This window comes from Nuphar pumila, chromosome 15 (assembly GCF_984573655.1).
Source record: "Nuphar pumila chromosome 15, dmNupPumi1.hap1.1, whole genome shotgun sequence".
NCBI classification, from domain to species: Eukaryota; Viridiplantae; Streptophyta; class Magnoliopsida; order Nymphaeales; family Nymphaeaceae; genus Nuphar; species Nuphar pumila.
In genome coordinates this window covers 17,902,278-17,925,865 of record NC_143263.1, presented here as the reverse complement: position 1 = coordinate 17,925,865, position 23,588 = coordinate 17,902,278, and the positions used below count along the sequence as shown (strand labels likewise).

The window sequence follows — 23,588 nt, the reverse complement described above, 5'->3', positions numbered from 1 at the left end:
CAACTTTAATGGGTCAAGCTGAATTAATTCCCCCTTCTCCCCACAAAAACTACTGATCTGATCAGAACAGCCGGAAATCCAAAACTGGTCACTATTCACATTATTATTCATAAAATCAGAAAAAAAATCCATATAAAGTCGAGTATACCTCCGATCAGAATGATTCTTGATTTAAAAATCATTGAAAATCAAGATCTACAAAAGCCCTAACTCAATCGAACCAAACTGCAACAAATGTATGGACACCCTTCTTGGCGCACACAAAACGAGGCACACACCCGATGCACCAGAATGAAGTTTTTATTCCTCTTTCCTTCCATCTGATTACCAAATACCTCTCTCTAAGGTTGGGTATGACTTTGATACTATATCAAAGCAATAAAGTTCCAGCCATGAGAGATAGCAAAGAAAAAGATGAGAAGAGAAACTTCAGCAAGTGAGAAAAGAAAGAATACGACCATATATGGAGGGCATCCCTCCTATCCCATTACTGGACAAAAACAGTTGACTCTACACTACTAGAAGTACAAAAATATCCCTGTGAAGAATGTAATATACACTTAAATACATAGAGGGGGTAGCACACAAAATGTAATACGCATATTGTACATAAAACTCAGCAGATCATACTTGGGCCGAAGTTTAAATGACCATCTCTTGGCAATATTTTGGTGCTTTATATGTTTATTTCTGTTGGTTTGAGCTATGAAATTGTTAATGCATGTGTTTTACGTGATTCAAAAGTTTCTCTTAAGCCAAAATTGGTTCAAGTTGCAGTTTCTTCCTCAAGATTCTTAATAGATCTGTACTCCTCTTTCCCCTTTCTATTGTGGTGCCCCCTTTCTATTTCTGGTATTATGTCATGAGCTCATAAGAAATTTGCATCGATCCTTATGCAAAATTTCATTTGATCTCTGAATCAATCTGATCATTTGATGTGTAATCCTTTGTGTTTGTATAATCTTATATTTTTTGATGTGTAGCTCTTTGGTGGTCTTGTCTATTCCGGGAATCCTAAACTGGAGAACACAGATCTTTGGGACGATGAGTATCCTTCATCAAGAAACTATGGAGTTGATCCATTCTTAAAACTGGAGTTTTCTTAGTTTATAGTATACACTTCATTGAGGTGTTTGAAAATAGATATTGCTCATTATGACATTCCAACAGGGTGCCATCATAATCTATGTTGGTTTTCAATTCTTACCTTTTGTTAGGAAGGTGTTGCTCTGTTACTTTAAAAGAGCAGCCATTTGCTTTATCATATTTCCTTAATGTACCCAGCTATTTACTTTTCAATTTCAATGATTACCCAAATGGAATGGTGACACTTTTCAATCTGCTTGTTATGGGGAATTGGCAAGCATGGATGCAGGTATTTTGACTAAACATTCAATCTTCCAAATTCCTTCTGGGTTATTGTAATGTTGTGAACTTTTAAGCATGCATATGATGTACAGTTTACTTCATTCTTTTCTGTCTGATCGTATTCTTAAAATTCATGCTGTTGATCTATGTTTTAATCTGATGCTTCTATTAATTGTTCATGAATGTACTTCTTGTGAACATTTCATGGCAGCTGGAAGTTAAACTTTTTGCAACTTTGCGAGAATATACTTAGTCCTGATTTAAAAGAACAATTCTCCATTGTGTTGGTCTTAGTGGTCCCCACAAGTGCATTTTATGATTTTATCTACTAAACAGGAGCCAAGGAACTGGCGGCAAACATGTTATATTCTGAACCAAGTCCTTGACAACCTGCATAGTAATATCCTCATCTAGAATGTGACTGCCTATAGCAGCCAGCTGTTCTATCACAGAGTTAACTAGATTATCTCTTTTTAGTTCTCCAAATTCAGCCTTCAAACAAAAAAATTTTGGAGTGAAAATCTGCTCAAAACAATAGTTAAGAACAGATATTTCTTTAGCTGAAATCCCTGTTGGAATTTGAATCAAGACCTTGCAAGACAGGGTGGCAATAATTAAGACCACAAAGGACTCATCATTCGTTTTCAAGTAACATACTCAGGATTTTTGACTTCGGTTCTTTGACTGGAGTCTTCTTCCTTAGCTTCTCTCTTAATGATTTATTCCAGAAATAAAAAACATTAATGAAAGGAATAATTTGTTTCTTCTAGGTAATTAAATTGGAAAAATCAAGTTTCTCAGTTAACAATTGTTTTTAGATGGAGTTAATGGAAGATGTGTTATTGGAAGACGTAATAACTCAAGATAAGAACCCAACAAAGGAAAGGAAATCAACGAGTAAATAAACAAGAATACTCAAAGGAGATAAAAATCAGAAGACAGCCAATAAAATCAAATATAAAGGTTGCAACAATATAAATTTTTCTTCTTTTCTTTTTTGCTTTTTTCTTTTTTGTGTAGGGTTACAACAACAAGCATTTTCACCAATCAATTCTGCATTATGATCTGACGTACTACTGATATCAATGATAATGTCACTGATGACATCAGCACTTTTCTTGTTTGGATTTACCACATAAAAAAAGGCTGCAGCAAAACAATGAAAAGTATTCAGATCAGGTCTGTTTTGAACACCATATGAGAATCCGACCTCCCCTTTTTCTTATGAAAGAAGAGAAAACTTAACAAAGAAAGACAAGAAAGAAATAAGAATACATAAAAGATGAAGAAACTATGGAGATTAAGAAAGGAAGAATTAGAAGGAATTAATAACGAAGAAGATAGGGGAAAAGATGTTTAGAATTCACAAGAGAAGAAAAAAAATCAAATGAAGAAGATGAAAAGGATCAATGAGAAAGGAGAAAAAAAAATAGAAGAAAAAGAAACAAAGAAAAGATTTGATGGAGTCTTATCTCTTGAAGCTGCACTATTACCATGACAAATCTTGATCTTGCCTTGGGAGCCGTGCATAACATAAGATAAAAAAACTTAGAGGAAAGGAAGAACTGCAGCCGAAGGTGATGCCCCAAGGGATTGATAGTTAGGAACGTCCCATATGAAGTATATATATTATAAGGGTTATAAGCTGGTTTCAAAAAGTGCCCCTCACAGGTGCATGTATTATAGAACATACCCAATACGAGCACAATGGGATGGAAATACCTTTAATAAAAAACAGGATATACAAATGTAACATGGACAACAATACCCTTTATGTAACATGTCTATTCTTATCACTACCATCTCACAAACTCAAGAGTGGAGAACAAAACTACCAATCGTGACATGGTGTCTCACCCTTCTAGTAATAATGAACAATTGTAATATGAAGGCTTGTGTGCCTTATGTATAATAAATGACCAAAATGACTCTAAACAACAATCACAACCAAGGCCAGGATTGACAAAATGACTAAATTGCCTTACATAAATATGAATCACAATAGTACTCCTTGACTACTATTCACATATGCACATGTATGTACTGAGAATTTTATTCATCTCTAGTAATCATATCTCATTTCAAATGAAAAAGAGGATTAAAGGCTAATTCTTACTGAAAGCATGTTAGTTTTTCTGCAAGAAACATCTGTTTTTTTCACATGCCTGAAATTTATTATTATCACTGATCTCTTATTTCAGAGCTATGTCGAATTGACTGGAACATCTTGGACAATTTTCTTCTTTGCAAGCTTTTATGTCATTTCAGTCCTCCTGCTATTAAATCTGGTAGAGTACCCTCAATTGTGGATTAGTTTTGGTTTCTTTGTGCTTTCACTTTTTTCATAGCATGCCTTTCTTACCTTTTTCAGTTCATCTTTCTGTTGGTAATTATGATCTTTATCAAACATCCCATTTCATAACTTTTTGCAAGCTTAAACAGTGGATGTGCTGGTGTCCCTGTAGTAGATAGTACTGTAAATTTGTGTTTAAGAAATTTTTAGGAAATAGAACTTCCACTTTTTAGTAATGCAATCTGAGGACCCTTTCATTGTTTCCTCTTATCTATTCTTATATAGATTATGGTTTATTTAGTTCTAAGTTACCTAGATACTTTTGGACACATGAGGTATTGGTGTAGAGTCTGTCGACTATGGCTGGACACACCACCACCATGTTGGTTTTGAGGAGCAAGTATCCAAAAAAAGTTAGCACACATCACGTCTGACACTTTTAGGTGTCTTGAACAGAAAATGTCCAGTCTTAGACATGAAGTGTCCACTGTCTTTATTGGACACAAAGTGTCCAGTTTATGACACTTTTAGGTCTTGATCTGAAGCGTCCAATTTTTTTTAGTTATATATGTTTCATTTGAATCATCAATGATCAAAGCTCAATAGAAAATAGATGTGTATCGTTTTCTTCATTTTAATACATTTTTCTTCTTCTTCTCTCTCTCTCTCTCTCTCTCTCTCTATATATATATATATATATATATATATATCATAGTCACAAATATCTCGGCAAGGCTATTTCTCGCGATATTATAGGTTTTGTGATAAATCTCGGAAAACTCTGGAAAATCTTGGGGCTTAAAAAGTTAAAAATAACAAAAATAAGAAAATATCATGTTTAGATAATAAAATACATATATAATAAAATAAATAAGTAAAAAATGCAAAATAAAGAAGAAAAACACATTTAAGATGTAGAAAATAAATAAATAAAGTATCAATAATTGATAATATTGTGATATTATCACATTCGTGATATTTTCAAAATATCATGATGTTTTACCTAAAGTATCAAATATTGTTTGCTGAAAATACAGCAATAATATCATGATATTTTGAAAATATCACCGATATCTGTCTATAGATATATCCGAGACTTCATGCCCACATCTGACACCAAAGCCATTGTTAGTGTCCTAATAGCGTAGGTTGAGGCAGATGCTTTTGTTAAAATATATATAGTTTTCTATTGTTATAGGTTTTTGCCCTTATAGGGGCATTTTAGTCATTTTACATGCGTGTAATAAGTGTTGCTTATTAGAGACAGACTTGTATTTTTTCTGTTTATTTTATTTCTTGTGTTTTACATTTTGTGTAAGGGCATATTGGTCTTAGACCAATATAGTTGTTGGGATCTCCCCAACGGCTATATTTATAGCCGTTGGGAACATCCCAACGACTATATGACTCTCATGTAGTCTATAAAAGGGGGTTTAAATCCCCTCTTGTGACTAAACTTTTCCTAAGCATTTTGATATTAATACAAACACTATTTTTTTCTCTTGTGATTGTCCTTAGTGACTATTGTATGCTTGTGTATTTGCCATTAATTGGTGTTTGTATTGTCCATTTGTGGACTTGTGATTGTGTTGTTGTTTCTTGTTATTGTAAGCACTTAGAGGTTTTTTGTACTTCTTCCGCTCACTTAATTACATGGTATCAAAGCCTTATGCTCTTGTGAATCATCTTGGGATCGTAAAGCTTCTTCAAAGATCATGGTTGTAGCAAATACTTGTTCTTCAAACTCTTGTTCTATTCTCTTCTAAATCTATTTCTCATTCAAGATGGGTGAAAAAGAATCCATGATGGTGGTCACATTCAAACTAAACGACTCCAACTATATAATGTGGCTCCCGCTTGTTAGAACTCGTTATTATAAATGCAACAGGGGTATTTTCATCTCTTCTTGTATTTTATTCATAGATGTATTTTATCATTTGTCTCAAGGGCCTCGTTGTAATTTAACCATTCAATCAGTTATACAAAAGAAGAGGAGACATCCCATGTGGGGTACGACCTCTATTTTCTTCTCTATTCTTTTCTTTCTCTCAAGTCTTCTCTAACTCACAGGTCACACATCCCAAGGCTGCTGTTTTCACATGGGGGTCCAGGTAAGTTCCATCAGGTCATGATATTCATCTTCTTCTTCTCCTTCAATAATCCATTTGCTTTCTTTTCTTTATCGTTTTCTCCTTTCTTTGCACTTTTTAATGTGTCTCCATCAGATCTGATTCCCCAAACCTCTGCATATTCTTTTTCTCATCAGATCTGTTCTGTGTCTCCATCAGATCTGTATCAGGTCTTTTCCCCCAAACCTCTGCATATTCTTTTTCTCATCAGATCTGATCCCGTAGTCTCTCTCTTTGACCCTAACCTTAAAAGGCAACTCTAAAAGGTATAGATCTACATCAGATCTAACCTCTTCCTTCAAGTGCATATCAAAACTGCGTCCTATTTCTTTCTCCTCTTCATCAGATCTTCATCCATCTTCTTGAATCTAGCCCCGCCCCCCAAAAAAAAGGTAGCTCTAAAAGGCATAGATCTACATCAGATCTGCATCCATCTTCTTGAATCTGCACCCTCAGGCTATCTCGTTTTAACACAAAAAAAAAACATAAAGATTGTCTGTTGTGCCTGCAAACAGATTGTTTGTCATTCTGATTTTGTGTTCATTTACCTTATTTTCCTGGTTCATGGCTTCTTCCAATACCCTCACCTCTTCATTTCTAAGCCAACTTGTTTTGGAAAAGTTGAATGAATCGAATTCCATAGCTTGGAAAAAACAGATAATTCCCTTCATATGTAGTCATGACCTGATGAGACACCTTGATGGATCCAAGGCTGCACCTCTGGAATTCGTGCCGGTGATTAAAGAAACGACAAAAGAAAAGGAAGAGGAGATGATTTATGTTAGAAATCCAGATTATGACACATGGTTAAAAAATGACTAGACCGTTGTGGCGTTCATCATGGCTACTCTTTAGAGACATGTTCTCCTTCATACTCCAACTGAAGTAACAGCCCATGAGCTTTGGGAAGTTTTGCATAGGTGGTACGAACAAATATCCACCCCAAAGATGTATCACCTCAAATATGAGGTTGGGGCCTTAAAGAGAGGGACAGGTAGTGTTGCTTACTTTCTTGACGAGGTGAAGTATGTTGTTGATGAGCTGGCTGCAATTGGAAACCCGGTGGCAGATGAAGACATACACAGTCAGACGCTTTGGGGACTAGGAGATGAATATAACATGTTTATGTACATGAGACTTGAGAAAAAGAGGTAATTATGACAAACTAAGGTCTGTGTTGCTGGAATTTAAGTCCAATTTTGGTCTTTCTGCAAAGAAAGAAGACCCTATTGTTAAAATATGGTATGCGTATGGATCTGGATCCAGATCCATACGCACGTTATGTTTTAACACATGCTCAATGCCATTTCATTAATGGCATTTCTGTAAATTTTTCCAGCTATTGTATTTTTACCTATTTATAAAGTTTAGGGCTGGGAGGTTGGGTTAACTTGCGTCGCCCCCAACCATTGTGGATCTCCCTCTTCTCTCTCTCTCTTTTCTTAGTTTCTGTAGTGAAGGCTGAACCCCACACAAAATCTTATATGGTATCAGAGCAAGGTTGCGGAACCCTACCAGACGTGTGTTCAACGAGATCTGAAGATTTCTGAAGGAACAGTTTGATACACCTCTTCGTCCATTCTTCCTCCTTCCTGGTAACTTTTGCATTCGTTTTTTTTTTTTCTGATTCTTGTTCATTCCTCTTCTTCACAGTACTGCAATCATCACCTTCTGTCTCTCTTCTTCAGCATTAACGTCTGCAGCATCATTAACGCCTACAGTTTTCACATTTAACGCCCCTCTTCGACATCAACGACTGCAGTTTTCCTCTCTTTGATTGCAGTCTCTTTGATTGCAATCCCTTGATTCGTGTTTTCCCTCTTTGATTGTAGTCTCTTTTTTATTGCAATCAAATCTACTGCAGTTATTGAGTATTTTTTTTATTTAGTTCCTCTTTGATTACAGAAGTTTCCTTTTCTATTATTGTTTAATGTTTTCTGTGCGACGCCTATAGGCAAGTTACAACAGTCTACAATCTCGACCTTAAAAAAAAGGTTTACGTCTATTAATATCACGGGTGCATCCCTTATTAAAGTTCTATTGATTGATTAAGTGATCTTCAATTTTCTTCTTTTTCTCTTCGTTCGTTTTGTTCGTTTATTCGCTGTCCCATTGATATGGATTACTCTTCCACCTTGTCCTCCGGTCCCTCTGCAAATTTCTTGAGTCAGCTTCTTGTTACAGAAAAACATACTCACTCTAATTTTTGGACCTGGAAGAGACAAATACTTCCTTTTATAGGGAGTCAGGATCTCGATAAACATCTAGATGGTTTGGTTCCTATACCACCACGGTTTATTTTGCAGGAAACCACCAATGAGAAGGGTGACACAATTACTATTTTCTTTAAGAATCCAGAGTATACAACCTGGAGGAAGCAGGATCAGTCTTTGGTTGCTTATATTACGTCAACACTATCTCAAGAAGTGTTGGTTACTCTTTCAGATGATTGCACTGCGGTGGATCTGTGGAGTAAGTTGTCTCAGACATACTCTCATATATCAGAAGCTCGAGTTATATACTTAAAAAATGAGTTTCAAAGTTTGTAGAAAGGCTCCATGCCAGTCATGGAATACATAGGCCGCTTGAAGAGTATTACTGACCAATTGGCGGTTATTGGAAGTGCTATTTCAAATAAAGATAAAGTTCAACAACTCCTCAATGGATTGGGCCCTGATTTTGACATGTTTACCACAACTTTGTCATGCCTTCCTCACTTGCCTACTTTTGACGATCTTCAAGCGAAACTTCTCCAGCATGAGATGATTATGAAACAAAGAGCAGAAGGAAATGAATCAGTTCGTTCTCATTCAGTTTTGGCCATAGACACTTCTGTCGGTTTTGGACGAGGAAATGAAGGGCATCAAGGAGGCAGAGGCCGCGGACGTTTTGGGCAGGGAGGTCGTGGTATCTTGCCTACACCTAATATTTCTGGTGTTTTTAATACAGGGAATCAGAGGAGAGTGCCCACTTGTTTCTTATGTAACAAAAGAGGACATGTGAAAGCTGATTGTTGGTTTAATCTACAAAATAGAAGAAAAATAAACAAAATTGAAAATAAGTCAACTACTACTGTGGACACGAAAGCGCCATCTACAGATATGCAACAACTTTTGTTATCAGCATTGTCACAAATGACAATCAAGCAAAATGAACAAGGCGAGTGGTATGTTGATTCCGGCGCTGCCACTCATGTTACGGGTAATGTCGATAAGTTATCTCACTTATTGCCTTATTCTAAAAAAGGTAGTATAGTTACGGGAGATGGAACTTGTCACTCCATTAGTCATACTGGCAGTACACATATCCTTATGTCAGAGTCCTCACTTCACTTGTCCAATGTTCTCCTTGCTCCTGATATTAAAAAGAACATTGTTTCTGTAGCTAAACTTGTTGACGATATGAATTCTTCCGTCGAATTAACTCCCTCTTCTGTTTATGTTAAGGATCTACGAACGAAGGAGACATTCGCTAAGGGGGAGCGACAAGGAAACATGTACGTCTTCAAGGAGATTCCCTCAATGTCTTCACCTTCAGCCCCAGTCCTCCAGTTGAAGTCGTCCAAGCATTCTTCAGTGTCTTCACCTTCAGAGTCTTTGTTTTTCTCTTCGTTGGAAGTTTTAAATTCATCTCATTGTAATAAGCCAGATATTTGGCACAGTCGTTTGGGCCATTGTAGTCGGGGCTTCGTTGAAAGTCTTGTATCTGATGGTCTTCTTCCAGAGTCTAGTTTATGTTCATTTTTAGATAATAATAAATGTTCCTCATGCGAACTCTGCAAAAGCCATGTTCTTCTGTTTCATATTATTAATAAAAGGGCTTCAAAGCCATTTGAGATTATTTGTTCCGATGTTTGGGGACCCGCACCTATTCCTTCTCTTTTCGGTAGTCGTTACTATGTTATCTTTATTGATTCTTATTCCCGTTATACTTGGATATATTTCTTGAAACATAAGCATGAAGTTTTTCAACTATTTCGGGAATTCCATTCGATGGTCAAAACAAAGTTTTCCTGTGATATTGTGCATTTACAATGTGATGGTGGGGGCGAATATTCATCAAACGAGTTTATTGCCTTTCTTCGGGATAAAGGAATAAGTCGACAGGTTTCTTGCCCTCATACCCCTCAACAAAATGGGGTTGCGGAAAGGAAACACAAGCATATTGTCGAGAGTGCGATGAGCATGTTACATGATAGCAATGTGCCCGTTAGTCTTCGGACAGAAGTTTTTCATATATCTGTTCATGTTATAAATCGTCTTTTTATGACACTTCTGGATCAACACTCTCCATATTATACTTTATTTGGGCAACATCCCTCTTATGATGAGTTGCGTGTTTTTGGTTGTGTATGTTATGTACATATTGATTCATCTCTGTGAAATAAGTTTCAGGACAAGGCCGTTAAGTGCATATTCATTGGGTATGTGGATGAATACAAAGGCTATCGATGCTACGATCCTACTACAAAACATATTAGGACCTCTAGGAATGTTGTTTTTGATGAACAAAATTTTCAGGTAAATGACTCTGAAGCGTTGCCATCTCGAGAAGTAGAGGTATATGATCCATGGATGAGCACAGATCTTTTTGCTAATACAGGAGAAACATGTCAGGCGAATTGTACTTCCTTTGGCTTGAGCAGGGGGTTGGATGACTCATAGATGTGTGTTGAACCATCTCCAGTAAAACCAACCTCAGTAGAACGCTTCTCTGGACAGATATACACTAGACGAGACAAAAATATAAAGCAGAAGAATGTGGAAAGCATCACTAATGATCCGGCTCAAAGGCCGTCACGCATTAGGCATCCTATTCAACGATGGGTGAGTTATGCGACCTTTTCTCTTGATTTTCAGTTGTTTATGTCTCAGCTCACAAAACAGGATGAACCCACTTGCTTTAATCAAGCTCTTCAATCTCGTCATTGGACTGAAGCTATGAATGAAGAAATGGAAGCACTTCATGAGTGCCAGACTTGGGAAATAGTACCTCAGCCAGAAGGAAAGAATGTAGTTGGCTCAAAATGGGTTTATAAAACAAAGTATAAGCCTGAAGGAAGTATTGACAGATATAAAGCGCGACTTGTTGCTCGGAGATTCACACAACAATATGGTGAAGATTACGATGAAACCTTTAGTCCAATAGTTAAAATGGGTACAATTCGTGTCATCATATCCCTAGCAGTTGACTGAGGATGGAGGTTTAACCAGATGGATGTTAAAAATGCATTCTTGCATGGATCTTTAAAGGAAGAAGTGTATATGGAGCAACCTCCTGGTTATGCCGAAAAGGATCCTACTGCCTGGGTGTGCAAACTAAGGAAATCTCTGTATGGGTTGAAACAGGCGTCTCGTTCTTGGTTTGAAAGTTTCTCTATGCAAATCCAAAGCTATGGTTTTAAAAGATGCTCTTTGGACCACTCGCTCTTTATTTACCAAAAGACAGACATCGTTATACTTCTTATATATGTTGATGACATTGTGATCACTGAGAGCTCAGATAATCATGCGCAAGACGTGAAGCAGCTTTTAATGAAAACTTTCAAGATGAAAGATTTAGGGGAGTTGAGGTACTTCCTTGGTGTGGAAGTTGACATTCAACAAGACACATTGACACTCATGCAACAAAAATACACTTTTGATCTTCTAGAAAGAGTCAGGATGACGAATTGTAAACCAGTCAGCACTCCAAGTGTATTACATCAAAGGCTGAGCTTTGAAGATGGCCATCTTTGTGTCAACCCAACAACGTATAAAAGCCTTGTGGGGATGCTGCAGTACTTGACTTTTGTCAGACCTGATATAGTTTATGCTGTTAATCATGTATCCCAGTTTATGCATGCTCCAACGGAAGGTCATATGGAAGTTGTGAAGCGTATTTTACGATATTTAAAAGGAACTATAGGAGATGGACTTGTTTATCGCAAGAACGATAACCTGCATAGAGGGCATGAACTCATCACTTATACAGACGCAGATTGGGCAAGGGATCCAGATGAGAGACGATCTGTCTCTGGATATTGTGTATATATTGAACACAATTTAGTGTTCTGGAGCAGCAGAAAAGTAAAGGTAGTGGCACGGTCAAGTACAGAGGCTGAATACAGGTCGATGGCTGTAGGCACGACAGACACTACATGGATTAGACAGTTATTGAGTGATCTTGGAGAGACAATTATTCGATCATTTCTTCTATGTGGCAATCAAAGCGCAATAAACATTGCATGTAATCCTATTCAACATAGCAGAACGAAGCACATTGAGATTGATAAACATTTTATACGGCAGAAAGTCGAGATGAAGGAGATAGAACTACGTCATGTCCGAACAGAAGATCAAGAAGATCAAGTGGCAGACTTGTTTACCAAGGGGTTAACAGGACATCAATTTTGGTATTTGAAGAGCAAGTTGTACATGCTCCAAGACCACGTACAACTTGAGGGAGGGTGTTAAAATATGGTATGTGTATGGATCTGGATCCAGATCCATACGCACGTTATGTTTTAACACATGTTCAATGCCATTTCATTAATGGCATTTCTGTAATTTTTTCCAGCTATTGTATTTTTACCTATTTATAAAGTCTAGGGCTGGGAGGTTGGGTTAACGTGCACCGCCCCCAGCCATTGTGAATCTCCCTCTTCTCTCTCTCTCTTTTCTTAGTTTCTGCAGTGAAGGCTGAACCCCACACAAAATCTTATACCTATACCTCAACATTAAGTGATGGTGGCATATAATTCTTCCCATGGTCATGGAAGAGGCAAAAAATATTATGATAACATGGCTGCTGGAATTCATACGAATGAGAATCAGTAAAATGTAATGTGTCAAATGTGTGGGAAACGAGGACACTCATGTTCAAATTATAGACCTCCAATGGTTACATATCCTTTTCTTTTCTGTCAGTATGCTCCACCTGGTCACACACCTACTATTGTTGGTTCGGCCTCTGTATTAGCACAAAGGCAGGGCATCGATGCATTGAGTGCTTATTTTTCTCACATGGGAATGCAGAGTGGCAACTCCCATAGTTGGTCAATGAGTCAGAATCAGCCAACGTGGACAACTTCCACTTCTTCTCAAACAACGCAACCAAATACTTGGTTCATAGATTCTGGTACTGCCCATCATGTTACAGGTGATCCAGGTAAACTCACGAACCTTGTCCCATATCGTGGTAGCGGAAAAATTGTCACAGGAGATGGAAAAACACATTCCATTATACACATTGGAACATTGGAAGGGCCAACATTCACACTCCTAGTGGTCCTTTCTTCCAAATACTTTTTTTGTTCGTAATTTAGTTTCCTTATCCCAACTTACTGATCAATCTAATTCTTGTGTTTCTTTCTCTTCTTCATCCGTCTTTTTGAAGGATATTCATACGAAGCAGAACTTTGTTGAAGGGAAAAGATGCAGAAGAATATGTCATTAATGAAGCTCTTCTCGGTTGTCCTCAAGTTAAAGCTTTAGATGATGATGAAAGAGAAAAGGTGCCCAAAGAATACTACATCAAAGTTGAAGATTGGGAAGCCGAGAATGCACAAATTCTTTCTTGGTTCCTAAATAGTATGAAACTCAAAATAGCTGCAAACATAGTCAAGTTTAAAAAGGCATGTGATGCATGATTTTTTTTCAAAAATATGTTCGTGCAAAGAGACTTGGCATGACAATATTTACTTTAAGAGAAGATTTAGGCCACAAAACAAGGTGTTAAGAGTGTGAGATTATTACGGCACCCTCTCACCTCTTTGGGATGAATTGTTTTTGCTTGAGCCTAAGTGGGAAGCCTCCGTCATCCAGTTAAGGCAAAAGCATCTTGAGAATGAACACTTGTTTGCGCAAGTGAGGTCCGTTATTTTGCATAGGACCATCACCACCTCTCTTAGTGATGCCCTTGCCGAAGTATACCAAGCTGAAACTTGACTTGATATGACTAAAGTAAGGAAGTTCTTGCCATGTCAAGTCCGGGGAACTACATCAAAACATATAAACCTCCTCATTTTGGGAGGCATAACAATTGTGGAAGGAGGAAAATAATGTCACTTTTGAAATGAGCCGGGTAGAATGTCCTCATATCAACCAGATGCCCTCATCTTCTTTGCAAAATATAACTCCCATTGAAAAACTTTATCAAATCACTTATGATTTGAGTAGGTTAAGAGTGTTTGTATGCAAATGTTTTGTACTTATTGAAAAATGAGCTAAATTATCTCCTAAAGCTATTGAATGTGTTTTTCTTGGTCATACACAAAACCAAAAAAAGTATAGGTATTATGATGTGAAAAATGCTAAATTATATATTTCTAGAAATGTCAATTTTCTTAAAAAAGAAAATGGTTTTAGTATAGATAAGCTTAAGGATGATTCCGAATATTCTCTCTTATTTGACTTGTTTCCAAAAAAAAGTTATTGTTAATGAAGAATTAGAAAATGGGCATAAAGAAATTATGCATGTTGATGAGCCTAGTAACTCTCTTGAGGATATTTCAAATCATGATATTCGATCTTACTCTAGAAGAACTATTGAAAATCCTTTAATGTGCACTTTATAGGTACTCACAAAATCAACTTATTGAAGAACCTAGTGTTAGAAAATCAAATCGATCCGCTGGACCTCCCAATAGGTTTGTATCTTATGAGACATTCTCATCTAGGCATTGAGTTTGTCTTATATTCATCTATTATTTTTATGAACCATCATTCTGCAAAGAGGCCAAATCTATTTCAGAATGGGTAGATGCCATGAATCTAGAATTAGGGGCCCTAGAAAAAGCTAAAACCTGGGAAATTCAATCTCTGCCCATAGAGAAAAGGTCTATAGGATGTAGGTGAGTTTATAAAATCAACACTAAGGGAGATGGATCTTTAGAAAGACAATGGCTAGATTAGTAGCCAAAAGTTATTTACAAGAATATGATATTGATTATAAAGAGACCTTTGCTCCCGTAGCTCGTATGACTAGTGTGAGAACCCTTATTGCATTAGCATCCATTAGAAAGTGTCATATTTACCAATTTGATGTCAAAAATACCTTTTTGAATGAAGACCTAAATGAGAAAGTGTACATGGACCCTCCTGGTCTTGAGATCAAGAGTGAGAAAGTTCTTCCTTTGAGAAAAGCTTTGTATGGGATTAAACAAGCTCCAAAAGCTTGGCATGATAGATTTAGTAATGTTATGCAAAATCTAGGTTTTAGATCTTGCTATATTGACAACTATGTCACATAGGTACGGGTGCAGGTACGGGTGTGGATGCAACAACGTGACACTTTAAAAAAACTTGGGTGTGGGGAGTGTGTGTATATATATATATATATATATATGTTTTAACAGTTTAAGTTAACACACTTTGTACTTGTGTGCATTTATGTGTTTATATATATAATATAAATAAAAATGGACTTGATTAGGGTTAACTGAATCTACTTTTGGATAGAAATGGACCTCAGTGTGGTTGACTTCACCTAACATAAAGGAAGTTGTGTCCAAGTGTCGCACCCGCCTGGGTGCGGGTGCAGTGCTCTGTTAGAAGGGTCCGTGTGACATAGATTGACAATGCTCTTTTTGTCAAAGATACATGTGCTGACATTGTTATTCTCCTATTATATGTGGTTGATATGATTATTACAGGAAGTGACAAAAAGGGAGTTGATGAAATCAAAATAATTCTTAAAAAACATTTTGATATGTTTGATCTTGGTTTTTTAAGAGGTAAGGTGAAGAATACAAGCACTCCACCACCAAGCAAGCACCACCAATGGATCACACGGTCACTTGAATCTTTAAATATACAATCATGATCACATGTGTACTTGAACAATCACGATCTCATGAACACTTGAATAAGAGTCCCAAATGAGTTTCAACACTTCCAAGCTCTGATGCCATGTAATAAAATGGTGATATTCAAATATCACCACAAAAGTCCACCAAATGGGTACACAAGTGGACAAGCAACAAGGGAAAACTCACAATGGAGTCCACACACAAAACACATAAAAGGCTATTCTCGTGAAACCCACACAAGGGTCACACAAGAGAAAAAATAATAATATTTTATTAATGGGAGAATGCAAGAATGCATAGGAACAATAAGGGGAGTCATCCCCTTTTATATACAACAAGAGAGGCTCATAGAGCTGTTGGACTAGATTCAATGACTCTAAGCCTTCTAGTGAACTTATGTTGACTAGAATAAAAAGAAGAAAAATTAAAATAAAAATAAAAAGATTATTTATAATATACATATATATATATATGCTATATTTATATATACATTTTAATACTTTCTCTCAAACTTACGGTATGACAACCAAAAGTTTGCCTAAGAGAAAGTGAAAATGAGGAGTTGTGAGAGGTTTGGTGGAGTCTGCCGACTGGTACTTGGATGTAACATATGATAGATCAATGGTGCCATTTAGATACTCCTCTCGAACATAGTGACATTCCATCTTGATGTGTTTGGTGCACACATGAAAGGTTCGATTGCTGACAATGTAGTTGGATACATTAGGATGGCCAAGTCTTTTATGCTATAAATCCAAATTTAATTTTTGAACAAGTATTCTTGAGATTTTTTAAAAAGTTCATGTAATATAGGCTTTAGTCCCTATGACCTTCCTCAATAAGCTTCTCTTATATTTGTGAAACAAATAAAAGATTTAAGTTCAATTTAAGAATAAATCTAACTTTTGAAATAATAAAAATATTTGAATTTTGAGAAAATTTTGAGAATTTTTTTATTCCTTTTATCTTAAGAGTTGTGTAATAAAATGGTGGCCTTCCACACAATCCCTTGAATCCACCACAAGAATGTCTAAAAAGATACTTCGAGTAAAACCCATAAAAGGGTATAAAAGGAAAACACAACAATGAAATAAAAATATCTTTATTAATAACAAGAATGCTTAAGAAGCATTTGGTGTGTTTACATAGAAGGGGTTCACCCCTATTTATACAAAGAAGAAGTGGTGAGAGCTCTCCCAAGAAAGAGTCGATGGACTCTAGTCCAACGGCTCTTATTATTGCCGTTGGACCAGAGTCCAATAGTTATATCTCAGTCAAGTTCTAATTGGAACTTGACAAAAAAAGGGTATCTAGTTCCTATTGAACTAGATACAAAAATATAAAATAAAAGAAAAAGTAAAAATAAAAATACAACAACAACAACTACGGCTTCATCCCAAAACAATTGGGGTCGGCGATATGAACCAAAAAAGAAAATCATTTTGGGTCTTCCACATGAATCCTTCTCCTCCAATCATTTCTATCCAATGCCATATCCTCGGTGAGTTTAAAGCATTCATATCCTTTCCTATCATCTCCATCCAAGTCTTCTTAAGCCTACCCCGACCTCTTTTAACAAATATATTTTCCCATTTCTCCATCCTTCTAATTGGAGCATCATTAGGCCTTCGCCGAATATGTCTAAACCACCGTAAACGATTCTCTCTCATCTTATTTTCAATGGATGCAACACCTACCTTCTTACGTATCTCCTCGTTTTGAATCTTATCTTTTATTGTATTTTCACACATCCATCTAAGCATACGCATCTCCGCTACACTCATTTTTTGAATATGATGTCTTTTCGCAACCCAACATTTCATATCATATAGTAAAGCGGGCTTAATTGTTGTCCTATAAAACTTTCCTTTCAACCGCAATAACATTCTACGACCGCACAACACTCCAGTTGCACTTTTCCATTTCATCCACCCAACCTTTATCCTATGATTTACATCTCCATCAATTTCTCTATACTTTTGAATGATAGATCCCAAATATTTGAAACAGTCATCCACCGATATTTCTTGCTCACCAAGCTTCACTACACTCCCATCACTACTTCGTTGCTTACTAAACCGACATTCCATATATCATGTCTTACTCTTACTCAACTTAAAACCTCTTGCTTCCAATGTCTGTCTCCATAATTCTAACTTAGCATTAACCCCAACTCTAGACTCATCAATCAAAACAATATCATAAGCAAACAACATACACTACGACACATTTTCTTGAATTTCATAAGCTCATCCATCACTATAGCAAATAGGAAAGGGCTTAAAGCAGATCCTTGATGTAACCTAACCGTTATAGGAAAATTGGTTATCACCCCTCCACAAGTGCGAACATTGGTTACTACTCCTTCGTACATATCTTTAATTATACTAATGTACTTTAGAGAAACACCTTTCTTCATTATTGTCCACCAGAGAACGTCCCTAGGTACTCTATCGTATGCCTTCTCTAAATCAATAAAAACCATATGCAAATCTTTGTTCCTTTCTCTATTTCTCTCAATAAGTTGTCTAAGAAGATGTATAGCTTCCATAGTTGATCTTCCAGGTATAAAACCAAATTGATCCTCCGATATCATGACAACCTTCCTCAACCTAGACTCAATCACCCTCTCCTAAAGTTTCATAGTATGACTCATGAGTTTTATACCACGATAGTTTGTGCAATCTTGTATATCACCCTTATTCTTATATAGAGACACCAAAGTACTCTTCCTCCACTCATTAGGCATCTTATTTGTTCGCCAAATCTTGTTAAAAAGATTTGTCAACCATTTTAAACCTTTCTCTCCCAAGCATTTCCAAGCCTCGATAGGTATACCATCTAAGCCAACTGCCCTTCTTGATTTCATTTTCTTCAAAGCCTCTGCAATTTCTTTCTTTTGAATCTTGCGCATGAAGTCACAATTCATCTCATGAAAAGGAATGAACAAGTCTCCAAGATCCTGAGCATGACTTATATTAAATAGCTTATCAAAATAATCTTTCCATCTCTTTAATCTCCTCATCTTTGACTAAAACCCTTTACGTTTCATCTTTGATACATCTAACCATCCACAGATCCTTCGATTTCTTATCTCTCATCTTAGCAAGCCTATAAATATCCTTCTCGCCCTCTTTGATATCCAACTTGTCATTAACCTCCTTATATACCTTATCCCTAGCGTTTCAAACTACTTTTTTAGCTTCCTTCTTTGCTATCATATACTTCTCCAAATTCTCATTATCACGACTCTTACTTAGATTTCTATAACACTCTCTTTTAACCTTAATAACTAATTTGACATCCTCGTTCCACCATGATGTATCCTTACCTAGTGGTGCACCGCCTTTAGACTCACCCAATACCTCCTTAGCCACCTTTCTCATGCCACCCGCTATCTTATTCCAGATTGATTCTGAATCCTCCTCAAGACATCATTCAACTTCCTTAACTACCTACTCTACAAATATTCCTTGTTTAGCTCCTTTCAGTGCCCAACACTTAATTCTAGGATCTATCCTATGTCTATCCCTTTTGCGGCATTTTCTAATTCTAAGACCTAAATTAAGACTCTATGTTGGGTATCTACACTTTCTCCCGGTATAACCTTACAATCGATGCAACAACCTCTATCTCTCTTTCTAAGTAGGAAAAAATCTATCTGACTCGTATTAACCACACTTTTAAATGTTACTAGGTGAGACTCCCTCTTCCTAAACCAAGTGTTGCTAAGATCATATCATAGGACAAACCTGTAGAGAGATGCACCGAACCCTAGGTATATATATATATATATATATATATATATATATATAGAGAGAGAGAGAGAGAGAGAGAGAGAGAAGGGGGAGACGGTTGCACAGGAAAAAAACTCGTTAACTCATATTAGGGCTGCTCTCTATGTTAAATAGAGAGAGGCCAAAAGAATAAATTACATTTAAGTCCCTTATTAAGAAAAAATATCAAATAACCTCCAAACTAAGAAGATTTAAACTTAAACCACCTATTCTCAACACTCTCCCTCAAGCTGGAGCATAAATATCAATCATGCTCAGCTTGTCACAACATTTTGAGAAATTTGGTCTAGCAAGGGGTTTTGTAAACATATCTGCAACTTGATCTTTTGACTTTAGATATTTGGTAGTGATATGTCCAGCTTGAATCATATCCCTTACGCAGTGGCAATCAACTTCAATGTGCTTTGTTCTCTCATGAAAGACAGGATTGTTCACTATATATGTTGCATCCTTGTTATCGCACATCATGGTCGTAGGAGAGGAAACCTTCACCTGAAGATCATGAAGAACAGTACGAATCCACATCAATTCAGCAACTGTTTGGGCCATAGCCCGATATTTTGATTCTGCACTCGACCTGGAAACCACATTTTGTTTCTTACTTCTCCAAGAAATCAAGTTATCTCCCAAAAAACATACAGAATCCTGTGGTAGATTTTCTATCTACTACAAATCCAGCATAGTCAGCATCAGAATAGGCCACTATCTCCGGAGTTCCACCTTTTCTGAACAATAACCCCTTTCCAGGAGAAGATTTTAGATATCTGAGAATCATTATCGCTGCATTCCAGTGTACCTCAGTTGGTTTGTCTATAAACTGGCTAACTTTGCTTACTGCTAAAGCAATATCCGGCCTGGTCACAGTTACATATAATAGCTTCCCTACTAGGGAGCAATAGCTTTTGCTATCAACTGGTTTTGACCCTTCTTCAAACAACTGAACTTTATTGTCCATGGGAATATTTGCTAGTTTAGCTCCCAACATTCCCGTTTCCTTTAATAAGTCAAGAACATACTTCCGTTGAGACAAAACCATCCCTTCACGGCTCCTAGCAACTTCTATACCCAGGAAATATCTAAGTGAACCAAGATCTTTTGTAACAAAGTGCTTTTGAAGATGAGCCTTTGTCTCCTGTAAGAATGATGTCATCCACATATACAACCATAACAACTATGCCTGAGTTAGTTTTCTTGATAAATAGAGTGTGATTTGCCGCTGACATATTAAAACCAAAGCATGACATCACTTCAAACAACTTTTGAAACCATGCGCGAGGACTCTGTTTCAAGCCATGACATCACCTAATGTTCTCTTTCTCGCCCAAAATATTTGGATGTGTTTGTTTTGTCCACAAACTTGGTCTTGACCGTGATAAATTAGTTGCTCAAGCTACAAAATGCATATTTATAGGTTATCCCAAAAATCAAAAGGGATATCGATGCTATGATCTTATTTCTCGCCAAGAGTATGTCAGTGCAGATGTATCTTTCTTGGAATCCACTCCATATTACTCTAGTACTGGTTTCCCGCTGCAGGTTGATCCAGTTGAGTCTTTTCCATTACCTATACCTCCTTTTCCTTTGGAATCTGTGCCCTCATTACCAAACCAAACTTCATCTTCTTCCAGATTTCATAATCCTCCATTGGTATATGTGCGTAGAGCTCCACCTCCACAAGTGCCTTCATCTTCTTCTTCTCCTGAGGTAAGTTCTACTGACAATAGTGATCTTCATGATGATGATAACATGCCTATTGCTCTACGAAAGGGGGCACGACAATGTACCTTATATCCCATATCTCATTTTGTATCCGATGCCAGAATTGAAAATCAGATGAAGTCTTTTATTTCAGCCTTATCTGTTGAAACTATTCTTCTGAACTATCAACAGGCAGAGCTTGATAATCGCTGGAAGCTGGCTATGCAAGAAGAAATGGATGCTTTAGTATCTCAGCATACATGGGATCTAGTTGATTCCCCAACAGATGCTGGCATTGTTGGATGTAAATGGGTATATACAATAAAGTACAAATCTGATGGTTCTATTGAAAGGTACAAGGTCAGATTAGTAGCAAAAGGGTATACTCAGACATATGGTATTGATTTCTTTGAAACCTTTTCTCCTGTTGCACGGATGGGTACCATTCGTATTGTTCTCTCAGTAGCTGTTCAACACGGTTGGAGCTTGTGCCAATTAGATGTGAAAAATGCATTTCTATATGGGGATCTATCTGAGACCGTTTACATGCACCAACCTCGTAGTTTCGAGGCTAAGGGGGAGTGTGAGCATTAAGTCTTTCAAAGACAGCTTTGACAGAGGCATAGTACTGGGCCAAGGTCTGATCTCCCTGTTGTAAATTATATATCTCCTGTTCAACTTGCCGGATACGACTCACATTAGTCTCTTGTGAGTACGTATCTCGAAGATTGTCCCATATCTGTTTGGCTGTATTATAATAAATTAAACCATCCGTAATAGGGGGTTCAATACTATTCATAATCCACGACATAACTATGTCATTATCTTCATCCCAGGTAACATATTTTCCCACTTTTTCAGTGTGTTCGTCTTCCAATAAGATATGTTTTTTACGATGTCCAGATACCGACATCATAAACGTTCTGGACCACCTGGCATAGTTAGTTTCATTCAACCTTACAAAAGAGCCGTACGAAAAAGGATTGGCAAATGCCTTATATTCTCCAATATGTTCCAATTTGGAATCACATTTCGAAGTTTCAGCCATACTGAAGATATACTTCTGTTTCAGTAGAGATAAAAATCTGGACATACTTCAATCAACACAAGGAATAGCGTGTGTTACACTCACACATCAACCGATACGACAACCAGCAGCTGTTCACACACAAAAAAAAAGCCACGACAGTAAGGAACAACAAGAATATTTTCCCAGCACAGCAGAGAATCAAGCCTGCAGTTTCCACGACAGCAGTGGACAGCAGCCCACAAACATGAATAATAGCTTTAATTTAATTTTTTTTCAGCACAGATACCAAATCATGACCAACATAACTATGCATACGCAAAAACTGAATCGTAACAGCATAACTATGCATACGCAAAAGCTGAATCATAACAGAGGCTGCTCCCACAACAACAATCTTTTGCTTCACGAAGTCACTTAGTGGCTTGCCCTGTGCTCTCACAACTCCCAGCAAACCAGCTAATGCAACACCAGCAATCAGTCATATATAGCTCGAAATTCAGTCATATCTCAATCACGAGCAACAGCACAACCAGTGCAATTGTTGTTTCTCCCAAATAACAGGAAGTCACGACAGGAAATCACGAAACCAGAAAAAAAAAATCCACGACAAGGAGATTGTTGCTTGGCCCAAACATCAGGATATCACGGCAATACAACTCGACAACAAAACATCACGGCAGGAAATCACGGCAGAGATAAAACTCGGCAACAGGGAATTACGGCAGAAAATCACGGCAGGGATAAAACTCGGCAACAGGGAATCACGACAACAAAAAACAAAACGAGGAGCTACCAGACCAACAGCACGCGTCCACGACCAGCAGCACGCATCCTGCTTCCTTAAATCTGATGATAGATCTGGGCCATGACCTTGATCAGATCTTACACAGAAAACTAACCAGCTGACCTGAAAAAAAAAATTTCGTTCACGCTCCCACGATAGTTTGATCACGATCGATCACGCTCCTACGATCGATAGCTCTGATACCATGTAGAGAGATGCACCGAACCCTAGGTAGAGAGAGAGAGAGAGACGGTTGCACAAGAAAAAAACTCGTTAACTCATATTAGGGCTGCTCTTTATGTTAAATAGAGAGAAGCCAAAAGAATAAATTACATCTAAGTCCCTTATTAAGAAAAAATATCAAATAACCTCTAAACTAAGAAGATTTAAACTTAAACCACCTATTCTCAACAAAACCAAAATCTAAAATCCTTTCTCCACTTTCGTTTCTTTCTCCTATACCATAGCCTCCATGGATACTCTCGTATCCATCCCTACTAATGCCTACATGTCCATTAAGGTCACCGCCGATGAAAAGCTTTTCTCCATAAGATATCCCTTGTACTACTCCATCTAAATCTTCCCAAAATTGATGCTTAATGGAATCATCTAAACCTACTTGAGGTGCATAAACACTAATCATATTAATAATATCCGTACCTAATATTAATTTAATAAGTAAAATCCTATCACCCTTCC

At 37.1% G+C, this 23,588-nt stretch overlaps 1 protein-coding gene across 4 annotated transcripts in view; it reads left to right on the top strand.

Annotated features, from left to right (window-relative positions):
- Positions 1-23,588, top strand: part of TPC1 (two-pore channel 1) — a 129,885-nt gene that overhangs the window by 91,025 nt on the left and 15,272 nt on the right. For all 4 annotated transcript variants that reach the window (XM_089989990.1, XM_089989987.1, XM_089989988.1 and 1 more), the window contains exons 18-20: positions 984-1,048; positions 1,285-1,375; positions 3,570-3,656. In XM_089989990.1, coding sequence (XP_089846116.1) covers positions 984-1,048; positions 1,285-1,375; positions 3,570-3,656 — 243 coding nt within the window. The remainder of the gene's footprint in view (positions 1-983; positions 1,049-1,284; positions 1,376-3,569; positions 3,657-23,588) is intronic.